Source organism: Acomys minous, assembly GCF_964271855.1.
Source record: "Acomys minous genome assembly, chromosome: 8".
Classification (NCBI taxonomy): Eukaryota; Metazoa; Chordata; class Mammalia; order Rodentia; family Muridae; genus Acomys; species Acomys minous.
In genome coordinates, this window is record NC_140489.1 from 16,438,656 (window position 1) to 16,465,048 (window position 26,393).

Genomic DNA, 26,393 nt, shown 5'->3' on the forward strand with positions numbered 1-26,393 from the left:
AGGCTTGCCAAGCAGAGATGATGGCATTTGCCTCTCAGGAGCTGCTCATGGTCTGAGAACATCCCTCCACCTGTAGAAACTCCTCCAGGTCCTCCATGGACATGTTATAAAGCACGCCAGCCATCCTTAGGCACTCTTCTCACCCACAGGGACGCAATAAAGACCTCAGCTGACTGACAGACACTAAGGGCACCCAAAGACTCCAGCAATTGACTGTGTCTTCTCAAAACACAATGGCAAAAACAAAAGCAAGTCAGCCACCCCAGCTCTTCACTCGACGTGAACTACTGATCCGCCAGTAGCTAGAAAAGAATCCCTGCTTTCCGGGAAGACACCTCACCCCAAGAGGAAGAATATAAGCCAAAAAATTAGTCTCTTGTTCTCTCAATGTTAAGAGAGGGTTAAAAAAAAAAAAAAAAGAAAAAGAAAAAGAAAGAAAGAAAGAAAAGAAAAAGTAAAAAGAAAATGAGAACAGAAACTTACTGATTAAAGGCTACACCAAGCCTGTCTTTAACAAACGTTTCCATATTTAATGTGGTTAAAACTTTCATGGAATGGAATGTGATACAGTCTTTCCAAAGAGATTTCTGAGGATGCTACTGTCAAGGCCAGACTAGCTGACAGAGCTTTCCTGAAGTTTAATGAACAGGACAAGAGCAGTCGCAGCAATAATTACCCTTCGAGATGCGAGGTTCCCTGCCAGGTCATTGGCTCTTGATTTTCTTTGATTTGCCAATTCTTTGACAGAATTAACACCATCGGAAAACATACTTATCAAGAGTTGAAGTGGAACTGTGATATCTAATTCCGATAATACCTGAGGGAAAATGCATATACCCCGCCCCGGAAACAAACAAACAAAAAAAGTACATTTTAAAACTCAGACAAGCAAAGTTAACATTTTCTTTAAATAAACTATTGAATGTAAGGGCATACACATATGAAAACAGCCATTTTCAACTTTCACACCAAGGAAGTCGGTTATCTTTGAAATTTCCACATCCCCCTCCCCACTGTCCTGTATGCTGTTGTGCTCTTTCCACTGTCTCCCTTAACACTGGGCCCTCCTCTCTCCACACGCACTGTGGGACTGTTTCCCTCAGCGAAGATCGGCTGCAGCACTGGGCCCAGCCCACCCTAAGTCTGGCCGAATGCTGCATGGTGTCTTGCCCTCTGGTACAAGCTCGTGTCCTCTTGGGGCAAATATACCTCATCTGCAATGGACTTCCTGAAGAGCCATGCTCCTTTTCTACACACAGAATAAACCCAGCCTCCACTCCCCTTAGAACTTTCCTCAGGGATTTCTGAAAACGACTGCCACTTTCACAGGATTTAATTACTGGCACCATCTCTCCCACTGTCAGCTGCTTGAAGCAAGAAAAGATGAGAAGACCCGTGTCTAACCCAGTCATTATCCGGGTGTATGCCACAAGAGCTCTGAAATCCCACAACTATCCTGAGTCAGGTTTGAGGCCTATCTTGTCCACTCTCTTCAACGGTCAGGCCAGTGCTTTGACACTGTCCAGTGCAGCACTTGCCTTCAGAGCAGCGCAGAAGGCTCTGAGGTCAGTGCCCAGCACCATAAAAAGCAAACTTTAAAAAAAAAGTATCTGTGATCATAATAATTAAACATTAAGTCTGCCCTCATTTTGTGAAACTGCCTAAGACTTCATGGGAGGTATTCAATTTCATATCTTTTTTTAAGTGAATGTTCACTAAATAAAATGTATATCCAAATGCTACGGGGAAAGGCTAGGGAGGGCTGTGAAGTTTTTTAAAAATCTACTGGAAAGGACAAAATTCACAAGAAGAACCTGTCAGATGCTACAGGAAGGAGCCATGATCTGGGTGGACAGCGAACTACATACAGAAAACCTGAGCGGAGGTAATTTGTGAAGCAGGCTTTAAAAGATTAAGTCTGTGATCATTATGGTGACAGAAGAGGAAATCATCCCGGAGTGAGGGGACAGCACAAACCATTCTCTCTGTGAGTACGTCTCAACCTTTCCCAAGTCAAGGCAATCTCTCTGAGGCCCGGACCCCTAGTCAAACGCAAGACCCAAAAGGCCCTATGAAATTTGATAATATTACTGAATACATTTATATTTATTCACGACAGCTACATGTCTCTAAATTGTAACCGCTTATCTCCGCACCTGTGACATGGGTCTGCAGCAAACTTTCATAAACACAAATATTTAGGGTCTCTGCAAAAACTCCTCCCCCTCCTCTTGGCTGTCTAAAGCTCAGTGGCTGGAAGTCACCTCAGAATGGTGGCATCATTCACTTACATGAAGCCAGAGTAGTGCTTGCTCCTGCACAGTGGCGGGATATCCTGTAAACCGACAACTAATAAAACCAAACATCTCTTCCATTGAAAACGGCAGAGGACACAGCTCTATGTCAAACATTTTGCTGAAAAGCAGAACAACAAAAGTAAGTGATCGAGGGGTACACACCAAAGACTTCTGCTGTCACCAAAGTGTTTCTAACTATAGCCTCGGAGAGCTAAGGTCTTCAGACTAATTACTGTGTGTTCTCGCCAGGCATTCATGTCTTCTGCTACTTTAAGAGGAGAGTTTCCATCATTAAATAGAAGTGAGTGTATGGTTGTGATAACACTGCATTAGTGTTCATCCTTAGCAGAAGGAACAACCCCAGCATCTAATGACATTTCCCTTTACACTTTCCCAATATACCCCATCAACCACACCCAAAGATGAACAAAGGGGCATTTATTACCCTGTGAGAACAAGTCCTTTTCTGAATAGATTCAAATCATCTTAGCTCAGTTCCTGGCAGCGTCTCATCTGAGCGTTCCACCTCACTGCACAGGATGGGTAGACTATATAAGACGCTCACTGGCACGCAGTACACGCTCCTGAGTGTTAGGTATCGCTACAATTAGTGACTTCATTAAACTACTTACCCACCTTAATACTTCCCTGAATTCCTTTAGCTGGTTATCGGGGACTTCTGTCCGGATGGCTTCCAACCATTCGGGCATAATGCACTCCCACACGGACTGGCTGATCACATTGTAAGGAATCAGGCACAGGATCCTGTTGAGACCTTCCTTCAACTGAGTCACTGTGCTGCAGGACTTGTCCCAGTATCCGCCAACCTGACAAAGGCAGAAGAACCCATCAGACTCCTCCCAATTAAATTCAAGGGCTTCTTGGAAGGGAGTAGGCCTAGGACAAGTCCGAGGCACCAGCCAAGAGTGTCCAGAGAACATCCACGTCACCATTAAGATGGATCAGCGAATACAGAAGTATCTCTGTGGGAAGACGCTGGGTCCTTCCGGGAACCGCCCAGTAGTGGTACAACTATGGCAATTCTATTTCTAGCTCTTGAGAAACCTCCAGACAGAACTCCAAAGAGGCTGCATTACCTTCCACTCCCACCAGCAGAGCGTGAGGGCTCCCCTTGCCCCACAGCCACGTCAGCGTTCATTGCCACTTGTATTGCTGACGCTGGCCATTCTGACTGGTGTGAGGCAGAATCTTTTCTGGGGTGGGTCTGAGGTTAGGTTTCTCTGTGTAGCCTTGGCTGTTCTGGAACTCACTCTGTAGACCAGGCTGGCCTCAAACTCACAGAGATCCCCCTGCCTCTGCCTCCTGAGCGCTGGAAGTAAGGGTGTCATCACCACCACCAAATCTTAAAGAGCTTCGAATCTGCACTTCTGTAATGACTGAGCATGTTGGATACTTTTTAAAGTGTTCATTTAAAAAGTGGCCATTTGTGTTTCTTCTTTGGAGAACTTTCTGCTAAGCTCTATCACCATCACCACCACCATCATCACCACCACCACCACCATCATCACCACCACCACCACCACCATCATCACCACCACCACCATCACCACCATTACCACCACCACCACCACCACCATCATCACCACCATCATCACCACCACCACCATCACCACCACCACCATCATCATCACCACCACCACCACCACCATCATCACCACCACCATCATCATCACCACCACCATCACCACCATCATCACCACCATCATCACCACCACCACCACCACCATCATCACCACCACCACCATCACCACCATTACCACCACCATCATCACCACCACCACCACCATCATCACCACCACCATCACCATCACCATCATCATCACCACCACCATCACCACCACCACCATCACCACCACCATCGCCACCATCATCACCACCATCATCACCACCACCATCACCACCACCACCACCACCACCACCACCACCACCATCACCACCACCATCACCACCATCATCATCACCACCACCACCACCACCACCACCATCACCACCACCACCATCACCACCACCATCGCCACCATCATCACCACCATCATCACCACCATCATCACCACCACCACCACCACCACCATCACCACCACCATCACCACCATCATCACCACCACCACCACCACCACCACCACCATCACCACCACAACCACCACCACAAGCACTTACAGGTAGGTGGAGATACTGACCATAGGCTGAATTTGAACTATTCTGCCGTGGACCTCCAGAGCCCATGTGGGCTGTAACTACAAAGTTGCACTCCTACTGTGATGAACAGCGATGAAAACTACCCTTTCTAAAGTGCAGTTGCTCTTGTCTACAGAGAGACACAGTTCCTACTGCCACACTCTCTCCTGCAGGCTTCCTTTAAGCACAGCACAGTGGTACAGAATCCTATTTTCCTCTACTTTACGTAGTCTGCCACAGTCTTTTTTTTTTTTTTTTCAAAGAAGCTCTAAAAATTGTTAAGTAAATGAATAGAAAGAGATGCATTTGTGGGGGATAAGGGGCATAGTTCAGGGACAGATCCTTCGCCCAGCATGCATGACGCCTGGGTTCAATCTCAACACCAGATAAAAAGAGAAAAACTAATCAAGAGAGTATATTAATTTATAAGTTTAAGCTGTCTTAAGCCTGGTATTAAAAATTCTATATTTTACTTACTAGAATATGATGAATAAAGAGTCAACAGTTCTGAGTCTTTGCCTTATAATATGAAATGTGCGACTCTTTTATTTCTATTTTTTAATAGAGGATCAATAGGCAGTTGCATTAAGAGAGGGCTCTGGGAAGGATACGTGCATTCTCTCATTAAAGGATGATTTTTTCCCTCCCCTCTCCTTAGTATGTCTTCTGGTGAACCAGCCCCCACACCCTTTTGTACAAGATGTTACTGCCATTTTGCCCATTAATTACTGTCGTTAATTACTGTCTGTTTTTTTTCCTTTGTGACTAGTGTATGAGTGTGAAGGTGCGTGTGGTTTGTGCAGGTCTATGTGGTGTGCATCCAGAAGGGGATGTCAGGCACCTTGCTCTACCAGTATCCACCTTACTCCTGAGATGAGGTCTCTCACCGAACCTGGTGCAAGGCTAGTGGCCAGTAAGATGCAGCCATCCTCCTGTCTGCCCTGCCCACCCCCAGTACTGGGATTACAGGTGGCACACGTGGTGGCCACGTGTGGCCTTTCACGTGGGTTCTCATGACCTGAACTGAGGTTCTCATGTTTGAACGGCAAAGCACTCTTACCGCTAGCCATCCCATGATCTGTGTCTAAATTTTCTCCCGCCCTCCTGGCCCAGCATCAACAGAGCACTAAACTTGGTGGTCCACAGTCTTATTGACACTGGGGGAGTTTTGGGCCAATGAGATGCTCAGCATGTAAAGGTTGTCTGCTGCCATGCCTACGGATCTCCCAGACCAACAGGTAAAAAAGGGAGAAAATGGACTATGGCAGGTTGTCCTCTGACTTCCACACTCAGGCCATTGCATGCACATCCCCCCTAACCCCACCATGCAATAAACAAATAAAAGGGTTTTTTTTTAAAGTATTGGATACTATTGCCCCAAAGCCTACAAGCTGAAACTGGATGGCTTAAGCTTCAAAGGACTTAATCACAGCAGTTCAAGGCCCTCAGGAAATTCACCAAATACCCATGACATTCGTGCTGCGTACAGGAAATGAGTGTCACAGTGACGCTAGTATCTTCGCTTCACTAACATCTATAAATCTCCAGTCCTGGCTTCTCAGCCTCAGAAACAAGGTCTACGATGCATCCAGCCACAGATCTCTACTCTATGTCTCCTCGGGCTCACTGCGTCCTCTGTCCCCTTTGTAGGCTTTCTATCTCATCAGTTCTGACAGAAGCACCCCTGCACACAGTCCACCTGGCATCTTTGTTACAGGTAAGATCTCAAGGGAGGTTATAGAGAAGGAGATATGAGGGACACTCAAATTCCAAATTGCTAAGAGACTGTCTTGATGTGAAAATATTTGAGCTAAAAGAACAAAAAAGAAAGCGTGTTTGAACTTTCCATATCTGCCTAAAAGCAGAAGATTTTGAAAATGCATGTCCATTTACCCCCTCCAAAGAGAGTGTGTCCTGAGAATCCAGCCACTTTGAAAAAAAGTCACATCTTGTTCTTAAAGACAAAGCCATGTTGAGTTTGCTGTAGAGATCTTAAATTGCTAACTGTCCAGGGAATGTTTCCTCGCCCTTCCTTCTTTTCACCAATAACCCTTCTCTTCTCATCAATCTGCTGTTGGTTGCCTTGTAGGACCCACTTTGGGAGGGTTAAAGCCTTACTGACATCTCAGAGTCACACCAGGCCAGTCTTCTACCACTCAAGAAGAGACTGGAAACCGTCCATCATGTAAAGATGCAATTTTACGAACAAGTCAGTAGGTGGCACCAAAGAAGAGAGGAGCATTTCCTATCTCACTAACTGCTCAGCCGTCTGAATCCTGGGATCCCAGCTCTTCCTGCAGAGGGTCTGTAACTCTTGGCTTATCCTCAAATGTCTCATTTCAGCACCGTTTTAAACTGGAAATTATGTCAAGGTCTTTTTGAAAGGAAAAAAATCACAAATAAAAATAAAGCCTAGAAGATACTTTAAAAAACAAAATCACGTCCTGCTGCCAAAAACCGATTCTGAGCCTTCACCTTTTTGGGTGAGGCACAAATTAGATTGTAATGAAGAATTATGGGGGTCTTCCCCACTGCGCATCTACAGCGAATGCTTGCCCGAGGCAGCAAGAGGAGAAGCAGACAGACACTTGTCCTCCAGCGCATGGGGAGGATTCTGGCAGGTCTGGGAACCATGCTTGGCATTTTAAATGGCATTGTGTGGACTTCCACTGTAACTGGGTGATAGTGCTTTTCTGCCCATGGAATGAGTCAATTCAAGCCAAATTAAAGTGTCTATAAAAGCAGGCTCATTGGGGGCAGCTCTCGGGTGGCTTCACTGATCTCACAGGAGGAGGTCAGGGAACTTGCTATGCAGAGAAAGACAGAAGGGGGGAAGCAGAGAGAGAAAGAAAGCTGGAGAGGAGTTGAGGGAGAAAATGCAAAGAGAAAGGAACCAAAATGTCTGGATTATACAGTGAAGAACCCTTCGGCTGGACAGTTCAAGGTAGAGGGCGGGGTATGCCAACCAAGCCCTGTAACAGGTAGGGACTGAGGGATGCTGGGAGAACCCAGAGGCCAGGTCCGCTTGCTTGTCCCAGGTCTGAATCCCAACACAAGAGGCTTCAATGAGAAGCTGATTTAGGGCAGCTGGAGTGGATTGGGAAGGATCCCCAGCAAATCAGGACTGTCTACTCATCCCAGAAACCAAAGTAATGGTTGAAGACAAAAAAGGGATTTGGTGTCCAGGATGGCCACAATGGGAATACTGGTAAACTCCGAGGTTCCGTGGGGCAGGGGCCGTGAAGTCTGCACAGTGGAGCAGCCTCAACCAAACTGTGGTTTGGCAAGCATTGTCTCAGTTCTGCTCATACAGAGTGTGATATTCATGTTGAGAAATTTGCCCCAGAGAGTGGGAGGGAGGCCATCAGGAGGCAGTCTCCGTCAGCTCACAGGCTGGAAGTTGGTGACTTGTTTCCCATGCGATGTCTGTCCTGATTGAGGGGTGGGCAGTCTGTCCCCTCGCAGGGTAGTCTCCTGCAATGCTGATCTTAGAAGGTTCTTAGAAGTCCCCAGGGACTTCAGGAAGCCATTACAAAGACCTGTAAACAAGGTGTCTTTAAAATGGGTGGTTGGCCACTTGAAAAATTCCTTCGAGTTGCTTTTAGCCTCGGTTTCTTTGCCCTTGCAGGGGCCTAAATAATTATTACAACTCACCCAGAGGCACGGTGGACCCAAAGAAAACCTATAAGAATGAAGCTACAGATGCCAGGCTTTGCCCTGCTTTTAGAGACCCACTGGGCATGCGCAGGCCCAAGTGACGATTCGGTGTTTTCGGTAAGAAGTGCTGTCCATGTCACTCTGCCATAATCTAGAAGTACAGATGAAGCCAGGGAGTCTCCTCATTGGCTGCAAGCCAGGAAATAACTGAGCCCCAAACCCATAGAAACCATTTCTTTTCTTTCTTAGTAAAAACAAGCAACACTAAAAATGGACATATGCTTGAGTTATTATAGACATTTTATAATCCCATCAGGCTGATCTGCCCCCATTCCAAACCAACACCAAAACAGCGCATCACCAAAGATGTCAGTATTACACTGGCCATGCTTGTTTTGTTTGGATTTGGATTTTGGTTGTTTTTTGCTTGTTTTTTGGTTTGGGGTGTTTTTTTGTTGGTTTGGTTGGCTGTTTGGCTTGGATTTTTGAGACAAGGTTTCTCTGTGTAGCTTCAGCTGTCCTGAACTCACTTAGTAGACCAGGCTGGTCTCAAACTCATAGCGATCTGCTTGCCTCTGCCTTCCTGAGTGCTGGGATTACAGACATGTGCCATCATGCCTGGCAGATTTTTTTTTTCTTTTTTGAGACAAGGTAACCTTGAGGCATAGTAACCCTGATTGGCCTGGTACTCTCTGTATATAGTCTAAGCCACCATGACCTCATAGCAATCCTCCTGCCTCAGCGTCCTAAATTATGGGATTATAGGTGTATGCCACCTCACCGAGGTAAACTCTTTGGCTGTTGACACAGAGAAAGGGACAATCCAAGGTAGCATTTCCCCCCAAGCCTTCCCTCACAACAAGGTCCAGATGGGTGACCTCAACTTACCCTGGCAAATTCCATGGGCTTGGGAAGAAGGCACATGACCATGACATCAAATCGGACATCGCATACTGTCTTCAACCACTTGGTCACAAACTGAGGTTTCAATTTTTCCACCAAGCTGCCGACCTCATCGTCCATCATATATGCCGTAGAGTGAAACCACTGAAACACCATGGCTACCAGCCGAGCCAGACTCTCCGTGGGCGTGTTCTCGCTCGGTGTACAGAGGCTCACCTGGGGTCGGTAGAACAGACCTCGCTCAGGCTCCGCCCAGGTTTACAGAACCATTGCAGGTAAAGGTGTGTGTGTGTGTGTGTGTGTGTGTGTGTGTGTGTGTGTGTGTGTGTGTAATGATATAGTCAAAGCCAGCAACGTTACAAACGATTAGCATCTATCCAGGACTGTGGTCCTCTCTAAAGGCATGCATGGATTGACATAGTAGCATCCTCTAAGCACCTAGGATTGACACAGTAGCACCCTCTAAGCATCCAATACGCATTGCTCTCCTGGTGTAACTCCATTATGCAGCCTGGACTAGAAAATAATTTTCCCAAAAGATTAAGTTGATGAAGTGATATTTCACTAATATCTTCAATTTAAAAAATCCATATGTATTCCATGCTCAAAAGATGACATTCAGGTAAAAATATAGATAGCATCAGTAGTAATTCTGATACCCTAGTATCCCTTCTAAGTCAACATATTATAAGTAATTTGAAACAATATTTATCCATTCTGAAACGACAGTTTATTGAGCACTTGGCAGACTCCAAGAGTACAAAATTAACTACCTAACTAATTAAAGCACTGTCCCTTCGTTCAAAGGGTTGCCAACAATAAGAGTCACTGTGTTCCTATATAATAAATCCTTGGAAGCAAGACATGTGGCAGCAACAATTAATTCCCACTTTGGTAGTCATTTCCGCCCCCCCCCCCCAAGAACTGTGTACAAGCACAGAAGAGAACGATCACCATGGAGACATAGTCCTTGTCTCTAGCAGGCAAAAAGAAGAAAAAAGCCTGCATCTCCTCAGGACAGCCTTGCTCAGCTGGGTCTTTGCTGAGTGGTACTGCCAATTCAAACTAATACAACCATCACTCCCCCAACTGCCTGACCATAATTCCTCCAGCATCAGAGACCCTGCTAACTACACAGGTGGTTCCCCATGCACATAGATGATAAGATATGAGCCTTCTGGGCCTCATATTGGACCCAGGCTGCACTTGACAGCCTGCACTAGCAGCTCTCCCGGTGTGTCTTGCGCGGGAGGTGAGCTGCAGCCAGGCGAGGCCTGGGCACTGTCAGTCTCGCTGCCTGCTTGTTTGCTAAAAATCAAATGGGGGCAGCACTGGCAGTTATAAAATCAGGATATTGATCCACTCTGAAAAACCTTAAAGATGTTCTGCATCCTGAAGCATCACTTACTCTGACAAAATTTAGTTATTTACATAAACACAAATAGGTAGGATCCATCTCGGTACATTAGCTTCCTTCATTACACGTGTTACAAAAACTGGTTGTAAAATAAATTTCTTTGTAGTTAAAAAGGAGAGTTCCCAGGATTCTGGAGACGAATCTGGACATGGTGCCTTTTTAAAAAGCATTTAAAAGCAAGCCAGAGTTGAGAGCTACTACGGGGGAGGGAGGGTCTACCACTCTGTTCAAAGGGTTGATTCTTCGCTCTTTGCTGCCTCCTTTCAAGAACAGCAGGAGCAGTTCCTCATAAGACCCCCCCGCGGGAATGAGACGGGGGGGGGGGGGGGGGGGGAAGAAGCGGAGGAGAGCGGCTGCCGTCCTTTTCTTACCAAGAACCATATCCCGAACTGGCTGAGCAGCCTCTGGTCATGCTTATCGTCGTCCTTGTTATCAAAGTCGGCGTTGTCCAGGGAGTGGTGCGAGGACGTGAGGCCCAGCTGCCGCCGCCGGTTCAGCTCGTGCTCCCTCTGCTCCGCGTGGAACTCCGCTTCCTTCAGCAAGCTGCCCAAGGAAGGCGAGTTCAAGTGAGACCGTGGAAACCACGCCCTGCCCTACAGCCTATTTGGAGCCATCACTTCCTGAGCCATGGAGCCCCGTGGTCACCCTCCTTTAAGTCTGTGTCATTTACCCGGAAGCCTCGGCTGCATTTTCTTACTATCTCCTACTCCCTCATCTCAAAATAAGTCTCCTTTTTCCAATCCATCACAAGCAGGGAAGATGCCCCGCCCCTCTGGCTCCTCAACCATGCTGCACAAGGCGGGAGCGGCCATTTGCACCCGGATGGTAGAACGGTCCGCATCTAGTGTTCAAGGCTCTGGAAGCAAGGAGGTGACTCCTCTGTGACCTTGCTAAGCAAGCAGCACATAGGAAGTAATAATAACTAGTGTTGGCGAGGGATGAGCAAACAAGTGATTGCGCGTGCACTGTTGCCACTGTAAACTGATACTTATGCTTTCAAAAGCAATGTGGTAGGTAACATATTGTGAAAATACTGAAACCCTTTGACCAGCTAACCCACATCTGAGGCTAACTAGCAAAAGCCCTATGTACAAAATATCAAAAATTTGTTTATAAAATATTTTAAAAATTGAAAGCCATATAAATATATAAGGGCAGAGAAAAACAAATTATAACTCAGTGTGTGTTTGTGTATGTGGTGTGCATGTGTGCATGCATGCATGTGTGTGTGTATGTGTGCGTGTGTGTAGGACACTGGCTGCCTTCTTCCATTTTTCTCTGCCTTACTCAATTCAGTGTGTATCCTGCTGAACTAGGAGCTGGCAGTGCTCAGGCAGACAGGCCAGCACACTCTTGGCATCTGCCTATCTCGGCTCCCAATGTCGCCATTATGGGCATATGTGGTCATGACTTTCCACGGGTTCCGGGATTCGAACTCAGGTCCTCATGCTTGCACAGCAAATGCTCTTGCCCACTAAACCTCCTCCACAGCCCCCTCTGTGGTTTTTATGTAAGGACTAAAAAGTGATACATATAAAACTTCAGCACAACATGGAAAGAAGAAATTGAATATTAGCGCAAAAAGAATCATAGATTCACTGTAACTATGATCATATAAATAAACCATACATTGAAAACATTTAGGTAATGTCTGAAACTGTACAGTTGCATTTTGACGTTTGTTTTCTTTAATGCTATTTAGTAATCACTGTAATTCTGTCATGGTTTGTCGCCGATATAGGAGAAATAGAAAAGGCAGAGTCTCCTTTAAAAATGGACACTTAGGTATTATTTAATTTTTAATGACCTTGTGACTTTGGACAACATCTGAAAAGAGAAAAACCTAGAGGTTGTGGTATGAAACGCTGTTCTCTCCTTCCTCTTCCAGAACCCTTCAGCAGCCTGGTAGGTCATCTGAATGTCTCCGCTTGGAAGTTCACCTCAGCACTGCGCCACCTAGCACCCTGCACCTCTGAGCTGACCAGCAGGTGGAGTGTGCGCATGGGCTCTGCAGCCCACCTCCTGGCTGACACTGCCACGCTCACACCCTCACTTTGATAGCAGCCTCCACTTCACCACCCTAACCCCTACCTCCTCTGCCTACAACTGCCCTGCACTCACCAGAGCCCACCATAACTAATACATTTCCTTTCCTCTAGTCCCCGCTCAGGTAACTGAAGGGCGCTTGTGTCTGCCAAGTGCCCAGCACAAGGCCTTGCACATAATTTTCATTCAATCAAAATATGTATTGAATTCATAAATTGTATTCAACCACAGACAGCCTGAGAAACTGGAGTGGGTCGGCCCGTCTAGGTGTGTGCCAAGTCTAGTTCAAAGCCACCCAAGTGTCCTCAGAGGAACCCGGGCGTACCTGATCACCGCCTCCACGGCGCAGACCAGCTCCTCCGCCCCACACTCCCGCGTGTTGATGGGGGGCGGAGAGGTCTGGTAGAGGTGAGTCTCTGCCGTGGCCCCCACCTCGTTACTGTGGTGGTTCGAGTGGCACCTTTTGCAGTATCGCACAGGCCTGTTTCCGTGACGACCGCAGCACCCTGCGGAAAAGCAGGTGACCACTGCCCTTCTGACATGGGAGCTGCAGTTCTGGAAGCAGAGAGAGTAAAGCCAATTAAAGGTGCCTCCTGCGACAAAGTTGGATAAAAACCTGGCGCAAATGGAACCCCAAGGGGTCACCGGAAGTGACTGGGCTTCCAAAATGCAGGCTACCGTCTAGCCACTCAGAGGTGTTTTATTCTAGTGGAAAGAGTAGATATGGTCTAGAAAGCAATGGAGCCGTGTTAGGAAGCTGGCTGAATTTAACGCTTAAGGTTTTTGGGTTGTTGTTTTTTGTTTGGTTGGTTGTTTTTTTTTTTTTTTTTTTTCAGCAGAAATTAAAAAGAAAAACCTAGAACCATGATGCAGAGAAAGCATACCACAGCACCTCAGAGTCAGAAAGGAAGAGTTCCAACCTCCAGCATAAGCCTTTTAAAAATTAGTGTATACGACTCACAGAGTAGACTCCCCCCCTCCCCCCCCCCAACCCCAGCTCGCCTGTCCTTGGCATTCAAGGACAGGCAACGTTTACTGGCTGAAGGCCCCGTGGCAGAGCTATCTCTACTGCCACCTCTTCTCTCTGAAAGCTTAAGGAACACACCAATCAGCACCACAAGGACACACCGAAGCACGGCCAGACCTGGCCACAGGACCGGCCACTGACATCAACCGCAGCAGAGCCAGTCAACGGACGAAGTGAAGGGGATGAGAAAAGCTGCGCAGCAGAACGGAGCTGTCAACGCTGCCCCAACAGGAGGCGGGGGAGTGAGGTGGCATCTATGGGAAGCAAGCTGAGGAGCTTTGAGGGAGCAGGGAGAACCCTGACATCATTAGACAGAGCCCACAAGCTGAATAGATACGAACTCCTGAAGGGCAAATGATATTCTAGGCTTTATCAACTCAGTTTGTGGAAAGTGGAAACCCCAGGGAAGTCAGGAGGAAAAACTGCAAGCACAAACCCTCCATCAACAACACATCAGCGATGCAACGAACTGTCAGCGGGAACTACCATCTCACTTCCTCTGGTACCAGGCTACTGACTTTGGACATTAGTGTTTAAAAAAAATAAATCTCATTTTCTTAACAAGACTCAGGCCAACAAAGCACCGAAGCAAGACGGGGATATTTAAGTCTTTACACTTTCCACAGTCACAGCTTTTCCAACAGACAGAGCAGCTGTGTGTTTATTGTCATAGAGTTTAAAATATTTATAATATGTTCTTACTAATTTTTCAAATAAGCTGTTGAGATGTCTTGTGATTCTTCTCTTAAAATTCCTTGTAGTTTTCCTGTTTCAGCATCTGAGTCAGTGCTGACTTTTCCCTGTTTATAGATGCCATAGAACTCCATCCAGGGAGCATGACAGCCCTCACCCTCCTTACAGCAGCCGTGACTTTTCTGACTGAGATCCTCAAGCCCAGGCTCGTTGACTGTTGGCATTCCCTCACAGAAGGGGGGAGACGGAGGGTCACGAGACCCTTACCCGAGACGTCATCTACTCCTTCCTGCACTTCTAGCTAGCTCCAGGCAGCTCTGCCCTAGCTGCACGTAGCTTCATGATCTCAGAAAACGCTAGAGATAGAGTGTTTGGAATATCAGCTGAAGAGGGGACTTCATCTACAGGGAAGTCATCACCCATGCCAGGGTTAGACTCTCTTCTGGTGATACAGCTACTTTGGGGACACACATGCTCCTGTAAGTGCTCGTTCACACATCTCTCTACATAAGGCTTTGGATGGAATAGTACTTTGGTCTGTTGGGGGTGGCCTGTCAGGGGAGAGAAGACATCTGTGTTTCCCCCAGGGAAAGCTCACACACAGTGACCGTTCTCTTTCAGATGCAAAGTTTCACTCTTGTGAATTCTTATTAATTTAGAGCTCCTCCTGATCACCCTACAATCAACATGATTCTTACCGGCAGAGCAATATTGCTCAGCACATGTTCCTAATGGCCTTACTCCCCTCATAGCTACTGCTGGGACCTGAACACTTATTCCAAATTCCACCCCAAATTACCATATTGAACTCTTCTGTTATTGGTGTTGTTTGTTTGTTTGTTTGCTCTGTTCTCTGTGTAACAGAGCCCTGGCTGTCCTAGACTCACTTTGTAGACCAGGCTGGCCTCAAACACACAGAGATCCACCTGCCTCTGCCTGCACACCTGGCTACCCATGTTGAGATCTTAACACCCACATGATAATGTTAGGAGGCAGAGCCAGTGGGAGGTGAGCAAGTTATAAAAACAGAGCCCTCAGAAATGCATTAGTGCCCCTATGAAAGGGGCCTAGAGAAAGCTGGCTGTGAAAATAGGCCACAAGATCCCATGTCTGATGAGCAGACCCTCTCAGAAGTCAAATCTACCAATGCCTTAATCTTGGATTTCCCGTGTTGTTTGTGAGTACCCAATCTGTGGCATTTTATAGCATCCCAAATGGGCTAAGACAATTATAGCATCCCCAGATCCCAGGGTCATTTTTAAGTTTTTTGACTTTTTGCTGTAGTTTTTTTTTTTTTTTTTTTGGTCCATTATGTACAGAAAGAACACTTCATTCACCATGATTATCTATACTCAGAGTAAGATTTTAATATGGTTCATATAGAATGTATCAAATGTACTTAGATACATAGAGGACTGAAAATACACTCACAATCTCTCCAAGCATTCAGCTGTATAAACAACACAGCAGTTACATCAGGCAGAATCCATAGGCACAGAGCCATTGTGAGAAGCAACAATAGGATTTGTAAACATCCGCTAGACACCTAAGTCCTCAGATAGGTGCTTAGCTATATGGGCTATTGTTAAGAACTGATTGCCACCTTCTTTTTCCTATCTCTCCTGTAGTCAAACCTAGATAGATGGCGACACTTGGGCCATGCCTGAGACCAGACTCTGCTCTCTAGAGGCCCCTCAGCTTAATCTATTAGTAAGCAGGGTCTTTCCTCCATTCTCTTAAGTCTGAGATGTTGTTGTGGGTGTTGGCATAATGTTCTTGTGGACTGTGTACAGTTTACCATTGTTCATTCAAATGCTGATTTCTCTATGCCACTACCTGGTTTTAATCTGATATTGCATTGTGATGTTTATTCTAAGTATCTCCTGTCTTAAGTTTGTGTAAACATGTCACAATTGGTTCTCTGTGTTGCCAATAAAAACCAACTAGCCAGTGCTGAGCAATAACGGAGAATAGGGTGGGACATCCTGTTCCTGTGAGGAGAGGAGAAAGAGAAGGATGGACAGGATAGGGCCACAGGGAGAAGAACAGGAAGCACCAGAAAGAATGAGCCACACCTAGGATATGAGTAAAAAGCAAGTACAAAGTGGGAAATCTGAATGACAGGAAACTACACTAGCATTGATGTTTACGATGGAGTAATTATTGCACAGCATTGTCCTACAGACTAATTAAATAGATCCCAGTCTCTCTGTGTGGTCATTTGCGTATAAAGCTGGTTACAGAGTAACCGTTGATATTGTTTAAATTATTATTAATATTGAATATTAATAACCATTCAACATGTGGGCTTCATTTTAAATGGAGCAGATGTGATGGTTGGTGTGGGACTCCTGAGCATCTATTCAAGAAGCTTTGCCCAGCCCAACCCAGTCCAATAGAACACTGTTACCTCAGGACCCTCAATACACACCATTCAGGAGGTGTTCAGACCATTCCAGATAGCCCAGCTGCGGCCCCCAGCATGACAACAAGGAAAGCAGGGAGCAAGCAGCCTCCGGGTATCTTTCACTATCTGTGCTTCCAAACACGGGACCAGACAAAACTAGAAGGTTCGCCCAGCCGATCCTACAACCAGGCTACTATGTGTTGGGAACAAGTTAGTAGGCACCATCAAAGATGCTATGTTTTGCTGGGCCTCAGCCAAGATGAAAATTAACTCCAGAAGTGAGATGCAGGCCTAACACACACTGAGAAGTGGCATTGGTGCTGGAGCCAGGCAGGAGACGGGCTCTAGAAAAGCGGCCAAGAGCTAAATGGTTCAACCTGGAGGAGGCTGAAAAGGCAGAAAAGAAAATGTCTTTGAAAGCTAGAAAAGAGGTGAGCTAGATGCATCCTCAGCAAGGGAAAGAGGGAGAGGAGACTGTGGGGGGGAAGAGGGGGGAGGAAACGGGGAGGGAGAAACACCCTGCTGCCTGCATTAACTCAAAGGGGAGAAAGGTGTTTAACAAGTCTGAGAATGTGACTGAAGACGTATCCCGGCAGAATGAGGAGAGGGCTAATTCATCTGTGTTACCTGCACCTGGTAGGGCATGCGAGGACGGGAGCAAACTAGCAGGGGCAGATTCATACGGAATGGAGATGCTGGAGGAAAAACATGGCAACCAAGAAGTAGGCATCGAAAGCAAGATGGAAGGAGCAGATGAGCATAATAAATGCTCCTTAGGAAACTTCATAACAATCATAGAACTGACTTTTTTCTATTTTCTCCCGCTGAATGACAGACCACTCAAACCTCAGCCATTTGGTTATGTGCCTGGACTCTCCAAGTTAGAAATCCTCACAGGACATGAGCAAGACATCTCTCTGCTCTGCTCTGTGATAGTTAGGGGCTAAAATGCAATGACTCAAAACCGCTGGGAACCAGAGGCCGCCACTGGGAGGCCTTCTTCACCCATGTATCCGGTGCTGGCTGGGGAAACCGAGTGATGGGCTCAACTGGGCCCTCTCGCGAGAGCATCTATGCCTGCCCTCTCCGTATGCTTTGGTGTATTCATTCATTTTACTTTGCTAGGATGAAATACACATAGATAAAGAAAAGATTGCCCTCTTAGTTCCATATTATGGAGGTTCAAGGGTATGGCCGAAGCTGGGCTCTAATGAGGATCTCCTAGTAGATGGTCTCCAAATAACAGAAGTTCTTGGGGGTTGGGGAGAGCACACTACCAGCCAGAGACCGAGAGGGGTCAGATTTGGTGTTCTTTAACAAGCTACTCGGTGGGAATTAACTAGGGTTCTCTGAGACCTATGGAGAGCTATTTAATCTGTCCCTAGTGATCTCCCACAAGGCCCCACATTGTCATCTTTGGGACCAAACTTCCAACACATGAGCCTTGAAGGACAAGCTATACCCCAACCACAGCACTTGGGTTCTCACAGCACACAGGAAGATGCTGGAAGGGTACTCTGAAAGTATGTGCTTGAAAGGACAAGGAGTAAGATACGTGATCTTTCATGAACCAGCCTAAGTCACACAGTCACTTCTGCTACCTGAAGAGAGTCACACATTCTCAGCCTGGGGGAGGAAGCACAGGCCCTGCTTCTCAGTGAGAGCAGAATCAGAGAATGGCATTTTGACCACAGCATTTCTATTTCAGGATGCACGCCTTTAATCCAAGCACTCAGGGAGGCAGAGGCAGGTAGATCTCTGTGAGTTCAAGGCCAGCCTGGTCTACAGAGTGAGTCCAGGACAACCAAGGCTTCACAGAGAAACCCTGTGTCAAAAAAAAAGAAAAGAAAAAGTGATGATTAAGAAGAAAACAGCAGCCAGGCATGGTGGCACACTCCTTTAATCCCTGTGCTGAGGGTGGCAGAGGCAGGTGAATCTCTGTAAGTTCAAGGCCAGCCTGGTCTCAAAGTGAGTCCAAGGCAGCCAGGGCTATTACACAGAGTATCTTGTCTCAGAAAACTGAAGTAAAGGAAGGAGGAGGAGAATAAGAGGCAGAGGTGGAGCCAGAGGCAGAGGAAGAAGAAGAAGAAGAAGAAGAAGAAGAAGAAGAAGAAGAGAGGAGGAGGAGGAGGAGGAGGAGGAGGAGGAGGAGGAGGAGGAAGAAGAAGAAGAAAGAAAAAGCAGAAAAGGAGGAAGAGAGTTTCCTGAGAGTCAAGCACTCAGAAGCTTTGTTCCAGAAGCAGCAAAGATTATACTTTGTACTGGTAGCCAGACTTAGCAGTGTAATAGTCACCCAGAAATTACTGGTTTGGAAGGCATGAAGGGGTCATGGAGAGCAGGTGAAGGTTGGCACTGCAAGAGGCCAAGAGAGCCATTAGGGAAGGTGTAGCCTCAGTGGCAGCTGAAGACCCAGGATTGAAGGGGTCATGCAGAGAAGGTGAGGCTTGGCGCCAGGAAGAGATCCTAGCAGAGGACAGTGCAGCTCAGTTGCAGAAGACCCCAGCATTTTGGAGATGCCAGAACCATGGGACGACCACCAATAAGAGCAGCAGCCATGGGGTGGAACCTGTCCAGCCTTAGAGGACAAGTTGCTTGTGCTACAGAGAGAAGAGCTGCGGAAGTGAGCCAAGCCCTTTGGAGGAGCCCAGAGGATCATGAGTCAATCTGGATATTGAACATTGTATTATTTACACTGTTGGGAGATGAGTTTTGTTTTTTTATCTGGTTGTGCTGTGTCCTGGTTCTTCCCTCTTGAAGTAAAGACTTTAACGTATTTTTTTATTTTACTTAAGCTCACAGCTGAAAGACTAAATTTTAAAAGAGAGTTTTGGTTTTAAAAGAGACTTTGGATTTTTTTAAGAGGCTGAATTTTAAAATGTTTGAATTTGTAAAGACCGTGGGACTTTTAACGTTTGTAAAATGTTTTCTGTTGTGATGTTGGTGTTAATTTGTGATCCTGGGGGTGAATAAGAAAGGAACGTGTGGCTTAATAGTGATATATTTGTGTCTCAAGTTGACAAGGGGTCAATTGTCCTATATAGTTTTATGTCAACATGACAGAATTAGGTCATTTAAAAGAGGGGAGCCTCAACTGAGAAAAATGCCTCCATAAGATCAGGTTGTAGGACATTTCTTGATTTGTGATCGATGCGGGAAGGCTCAGCTCACTGTGAGTGGTGTCATCCTTGGGATGGTGGTCCTGGGTTCCTGAGGAAAGCAGACTGAGTGGGCCATGAGGAGCAGGCCAGTAAGCAGCACATCTCCATGACCTGTGCGTCAGTTCCTGCCTGTTGGAGTTCCTGACCTGGCTTTCTTCAATGACGAACAGCTAGCTGGAGGAATAAGCTAAATAAACCCTTTCTTCCACAACTTGATTTTTGGTCATAGTGTTTTATCAGAGCAATAATAACCTTAATTAAGACACTGCTTTAATCTGTTGCACAGATCCCTATACGCTGTGCTCAACTTCAGGTTTCTTTACCCGGTGTCGTGCAGCAGAACTGATGATGTGTGACTTCTGAGCTTCTGTCACAAAGGGACTCACAACCTCCATTCTGGATCTTCAGACCACCGCTGCCTCTACACAAGCCCAGCCTAGCCTCCCAGAGGGTGAGATTTCTCATAGGAAGAGGGAGGCCCAGCTGCCTTTGTCATTGCAAGCATTCAGTCAAGCCAGCTAAGGTCCCACATATAATAACATGGCGATCAGACCACCCGTCATCAGCTAGTCATCCCTCTTCTCATTCTACATCCTGTGTCTCCCCCCATCACACACCAACAATAACCTTATGTAGGAGCATAAAAAAGCCCAGAGGAGTGCATGAGCCAAATTGCCAATCCAAAAAATAGCAATTAAATAATTGATTATTGCTGGTAACAACTACACCTCAGGAAGGTTTGTTATATATAAATAGGTTTGTTAATATACATAGATATATACATATATCTATGTATATATGTATGTATATATACATATATATAAATATATAAATTGATCATTTTATATAAATAGCCAAGACAGCCTTCAAAGATATACACTCATGATTGACTTCCAAATAGAGAAAATAGAGTGGGCCAGAATCCAGGCTCCTCAACCAACAGGGCAAAGCTTTTTGTCATAATACCATACTGCTGCCTCTTAATTTTTCAACTACTAAAAAAACAGAAGGAAAATGAAAAGGAATGGCCAAGGAAGTTTTAGCAAAGGAATATTTAACTAAACATACCATTCTACTCACACCTAAGTGAATATGTCCTACAAATAATGTATCTTGGCATATTTTGACATATAGTAAACTATATGCATTGAGTCTTGAGTTAATGATGCATTTAGCCCACCAGAAGCATTCTTTCCTAAAGTTAAATCACATGACTTGCATTATTGTCTGCACCTCTTCGTGATTAGCCTTTTCCCCCAGAGCTGCACAAACACTTCCGTTTCAGAGTACTGAACAAAGACACTGAGCATATGACGGTGAGCAAAAGCAGACATGGATGTGGAAACCATGTGGACATCACAATCTCACATGCGTACAGCACTCCCTCTCCTCTCTCCCAAATACACTGACATGGGCACAGTGGGACACTATGATGCAGAAATGAGGCAGATGTCAACAGGTGAATTTACACACAAACACAGGAAGTCATGCCCCATTACACAGATGGTCAGCTCTTACCTTCTTCTGACATATAGCAGATATTTCAGCTGTAAGGGGAAGGTACACAAAATATCAACAAAGCACAAGAGCCCATTTTAAATAAGGGCAACCATGAAGGGTAATTTAAAAAAAAAAACAGTCTTAGTGGTGTTAATCAATGAACTTCATCAAAAAGCTTTCGATTTGACTCATAAATTGTCATCTACATTTATTGGCCTCTATTCTCCCCCAGAAGCATAAAATACCTTCTCTTCAATCTTCTAATGGTGTTAAGTCTTTATTGCATGCTGTAACTATGTCTTGTACGCTCACATCTAATTTAACCTTCTTAAATACATTAAGGACATTGGTCAAGTTAAGCCGTACAGCTTTGATCTCACTGAGGAGTGGACAGTGACACTCAGAAGACTTATTCAAGATCACAGAAGTGCTCTGTGATGATGCTGTGAGAGCAGCTAAGGACTCTGGGCTCCCCTTTTGCTGCTCCTTTCATGATGGAAAGAGTGATGGGCAGTGCTTAGAGCATCACCCTGAAATGGTCTGAAAGGTCAAGACTATAGGAAACACTTATCTTGGTCTGCTCTGACTTGAGCTATCAGTCTTAACCGAGTGTAAAGCAGCCTGTGGCTACTTATGAAAAATTTCTTGTCAAACATCAGCAGACCCTTTGGAGCAAGGCGGTCAAACTGCTACTTCCTAGTGAGAATGACTTTAATGAACGTGTAAGAATTCCTTGCAGTTGGCATGTCAAGTGTTTCTGTGGAAACTGATAGCCTGAGAGCAGTTGAAAATAATTTTTCCGAGAATCTATCACCACTTCCCTTAAAATAGTAAGGCCCCACGAAATGGACTGACACTTTATTTATAGAATGGTCTATGTTACACTAACTCAAAAGATTAAAGGAAGGTGTTTTCCAGGCCTTGCCTATAAATTAGGAATTAATGGGTACTGAAATCAGTAAACTATATAATTCAGTGTTTAAAATTCACTTTATATAACTCCTTGATAGCCTACTGTACACATTACATAATCTGATGGTAATGCCACACCTCTAGGTAAATAACTGAAAGCTTTATCAGTGATTCCACAGACAGACATCAACTAAAAATGGTGGCCAGAATTCAGACTCATGCCTGATACTCAACATGTGCTAGTATCTTAGAAACCAAACATTGACCATGCTACTGAGGAGCAAGCTACTAAGGAGGCAAGAGGCTGCTTGAGCTGCGAGAGTAAGTCCTGTCTAGGCTATATAGGGAGATCCTGTCTGTTAGAGAAACAAACAAATTAAAACAAAACAAAAGGAAAATAAGCTGGACACATGGGGTATCCTTGTGTTCTCAGTGCCAAGGAGGAAGAGACAGGAAAACCCAGGGTTCCATGCCAGCCTGAGCAACATAGGTGAGACCTTGTCTCAAAAAACAAAACAAAACAACAACAACAACAAAAGTAACATATATTTCTGAATGTGACTGTCTAATACCAGAGCACCAGAGGCTCCCTAGAAAAGTGGCCTGATTTAAAAGGGCCTCGGTCCATACCACAAGCCCAAATCTTCCTACGGATAAAGTAAATTTTCCCAATGTCCCTTGGAAGGAAATGGAGGGTGAAATGCAGCATTGCTCTGTGATATAGGCGTCACTCGTTATTATATTGATTTCTCTCTTAAAGTTGAGATTATATTGATTTCTCTCTTAAAGTTGAGATAGCCTAATATTAGAAGTTGGATTTCAAGGAAGCAATATAATTTAAATGAAAAGAAAGGCTCACGGCCCTTGTTAGCACCTGGCTTCCCGTGGCCTCTTCTGTTTGTCCCTTTACTGCCTGGGTCTGTAGTCACAGTCCTTGCTGTGTCCTTGAGGGGGGGACAGCCAGTATGTCTCCACCTTCCCCTCCCATGTCCATGCTCAGCTTTTCTGAGCACTTTTGCTTTTCAGTGAAGCCCTGATAAGCAGGCTGGAACACCCACTTCTCCGTGTGCACCCTACCAACTCCTAGGGTACGGCTTCCAGGCTCTAACAGGCTTCAAGGAGCACCACGGATCTCATATTTTCATTAGGAAACAGCAGATACACTTCATCCCCATCTTACTGATTGGGAGGCAAGCTCTCAGAGCGAGCAAAGGACATCCTCTCACCCCAAAATACTGCACCAGTAACGGCAGCAGGAAGAGGACCATTGTTCTCTTTCTGACTTGTCACAGCAAACATGGCAGCATCCGTTCTACACGCAGAAAATTCCTCAGGACACGATGCAGCAGGCTTTAGTCATACATAAGGCTAATTGTAATAGCTAACCTTAATTTTTGGTAGAATTGAAAGCTCCTTCCCTGGTTATTAAGTGTTTAGGCATATTATAAGCAAGACATTGATAGAACGCCTCAGGTCAGCGAATATTCCTAAAATATAAGGCTTGGTTGCTGTCTTCATAAAATAGTACAAAAGGAGATAAATCAACCATGTCATTAGTCATGATTACTCATTTTTCATCCTTTCCGGAGAAAGCCTTACCTTGTGGCAGCAGCACATCAATCAACCACTCGCTGTGGTCCCTAGGAAGAAAAATGAAATTGGTTTCTGAGCATCCCTGGAATGTCCCCCTTTTGCGCGCAGGTCTGTGATTATGCCCTACCTGATCAAAGCTTTTCACAGGAACTGCAACTAGGAGCACAATCATAATACACTTTTAAGGCGTCTAATGCATTCCGGCTAAACTGTAAATTACAGGCATCTCCTCATGTTCCGTTGCTTTCGGATGATGCTTTCCAGATGTTAGTGATACCGACCAAAATGCGGGGCGCTATACACAAAGCTTGTGCGGCAACGGAACTAACAAGGGCAAAGCCCGCTGGAGCAGAGAACAACGCCACCACAGTGCTTGGAAACTACGGCTTTCTATATACAGCATGGAGCTATCTCTGCAGCCTTCTTAGAGGGGCTACTTCCAAATCAGAGCTGCTCCCCTGCTGCCTGGAATTGCCTTCTTGTGTCCTCTAAAGACAGAGGTGGCAACTTTTCAAAGCCGAAGTCGCCCAAATAGCACAGCAAAGTCTAGCGGGAAAGCCAAGTAACCAACCTGTATGCAAACAGCTTTTCTTGCTGTGTGGTTGCTGTTTGAGGACATATACCTACCCTGCAATCCTCTCACTGCACTCTTCACAGAGATATAGTGGAGGTGGCTTATCACCCAGAGCTACCGACAAGGACGGGTCTATACACATCTGAAACAAATGACAAGACAAAGTCACCTCCCCTGCTCCTACATATAGCACATCCCCAAATGATGAGCCGCAAATGTCAACGATGACAGAGTTTTAGCAGTGGAATAAACTGTTTTAGTAAAGCCCAGTCCTGTATAACCGCCTGCTCTCCCACAGGTGCCCATGCTGGGCTGCCAGAGTTCCCTTCTCTGGCTATTTGCAATTCAAGTAACAAACACTGTCAAGAAACTCCTCCCTCCTACCACAAAGCTGAAAGATTCTCCAGTTATCACACTGCTCAACTGTGTCATAAAGGTGACAAAGAGAGAATCTCTTCTTAACAAATGGAAAATCTATCAAGGATTCAAAATCATTAACTGACATCAAAATGCTGGCAGTGTGGAGACATTCACGCGAAATCTAGCACCGAGGGGTGCCTGGCCTCACTCCAGAGCCTCAGTGCCGACTCGGGCAGTCAGTGTTCCATTTTCACTTTCCTCCTGTTTACGCCTGGTATTTCACTAGGTGGGAAGTGTTTATGTTATAATCTGGTGTCGGGGTGTCTGGATGCTTTGCATCAAGTCATCTGCTAGGTGACTAACTGTGCTTAAACTTTCCATCCATTAACATTTGTAGTATTTCCAAAAAGCCATCCTGCATTCTGTGCCCGTGTTCAAGAATCATATGCCTAGGATTTAGCTGAATATAGCTGTTTTTTAGCTGTTTCCACCAATTTGAAGGGGGGCGGAGGGGACGGGGAGAGAACGACCTACTTTTACCATCCCACCTAGAATTTAAAGCTAAAATCTTGAGACGTTTCTGTGACCAGAATTACTAGACTTAAATAATTAAGCCAACAAAGTCTATACACTGTGAACTATTTTACAATGGTGTGAAATATTTCATACACAAGTTCCACGATTCCTTAAACACAGCGAATAACTACTGTTTTGTCTGTGAGGTTGGCAGTGTTTCCACAAATGATCAGTGAGTAAGTATTTTAGGTTTTGTGACATACAGTCTCTGTCACAGCCACTCAAGTCTTCAGGTATTGCATAAAAGCAACCGCTCCATAAGTAGATGAGCAAAGCTGCATTCCAATAAAAATTTATTCACAGTAACAGACAGTGGCCACATTAGCAATGGTATGCGGTTTGCTGACCCTATCTTACATAATTCTCTGGGCTTCAGCCAGCTTCATAAAATGAACTTTAAGTGGAACCAGGAATAACCCAAAATGGAATGTGATGTAAGACTTTAAGTTCTGACATGTTTTCACTCCTATCCCTATGGCAACGGTTGGCTGTTATTTAAAATGTGCTGTTCCCTTGGGCAAATCATTAGTCTCAGACCACAGGGTCTGTGACAGTAGGCTTTGCTGAGCATTCATCTGTTTCCCCTGGGCATCTCCATCACCCCATGTACATGCCCTGAGCACTTTTACTTCACACTCTTTTTCCAACAAGTCACTGAAATGTCTGCCAGATTAAGGTAAGTTTTCCATTCCACTCAAAACGAAGAATTCCTGGGACATTAGAACTATAAAGAGCCGTTGACCTGTTAGGTTACTTCATTAATATGTCTGGTCAGTTCTGTCTACTGAGCATGTTTGTGTCTGGCGGGTGCATTTTTTTAAAAAAATTGTTTGTGGGCCAAGCACAATGCCTTTAGCCTCAGTACTCAAAAAGCAGAGGCAGGTGGCTATCTTGGAGTTTGAGGCCAGCCTGGTCTACATAGTGAGTCCTAAGCTAGTAAGGCCATATAATGAGACCCTGTATTAAAAAACAAAAAGATTGTTTATAGTCTATGCCCAATGTAAAGGCTTAGGAAAACTGATTTAAAAAGTCAAATAACGCATATCACTGACTTACTGTCATTCCATAATGACACTT

General features: G+C 45.4%; 1 protein-coding gene across 9 annotated transcripts in view; it reads right to left on the bottom strand.

Moving 5' to 3' along the window:
• UNC79 (unc-79 homolog, NALCN channel complex subunit) overlaps positions 1–26,393 on the bottom strand; it is a 243,657-nt gene that overhangs the window by 117,788 nt on the left and 99,476 nt on the right. For all 9 annotated transcript variants that reach the window (XM_084793187.1, XM_084793186.1, XM_084793181.1 and 6 more), the window contains exons 9-17: positions 24,434–24,522; positions 23,813–23,853; positions 21,320–21,348; positions 12,842–13,071; positions 10,842–11,013; positions 9,039–9,269; positions 2,934–3,124; positions 2,292–2,415; positions 677–817 (exon numbers count right to left, since the gene is read on the bottom strand). In XM_084793187.1, the coding sequence (XP_084649313.1) occupies positions 677–817; positions 2,292–2,415; positions 2,934–3,124; positions 9,039–9,269; positions 10,842–11,013; positions 12,842–13,071; positions 21,320–21,348; positions 23,813–23,853; positions 24,434–24,522 (1,248 nt within the window). The remainder of the gene's footprint in view (positions 1–676; positions 818–2,291; positions 2,416–2,933; positions 3,125–9,038; positions 9,270–10,841; positions 11,014–12,841; positions 13,072–21,319; positions 21,349–23,812; positions 23,854–24,433; positions 24,523–26,393) is intronic.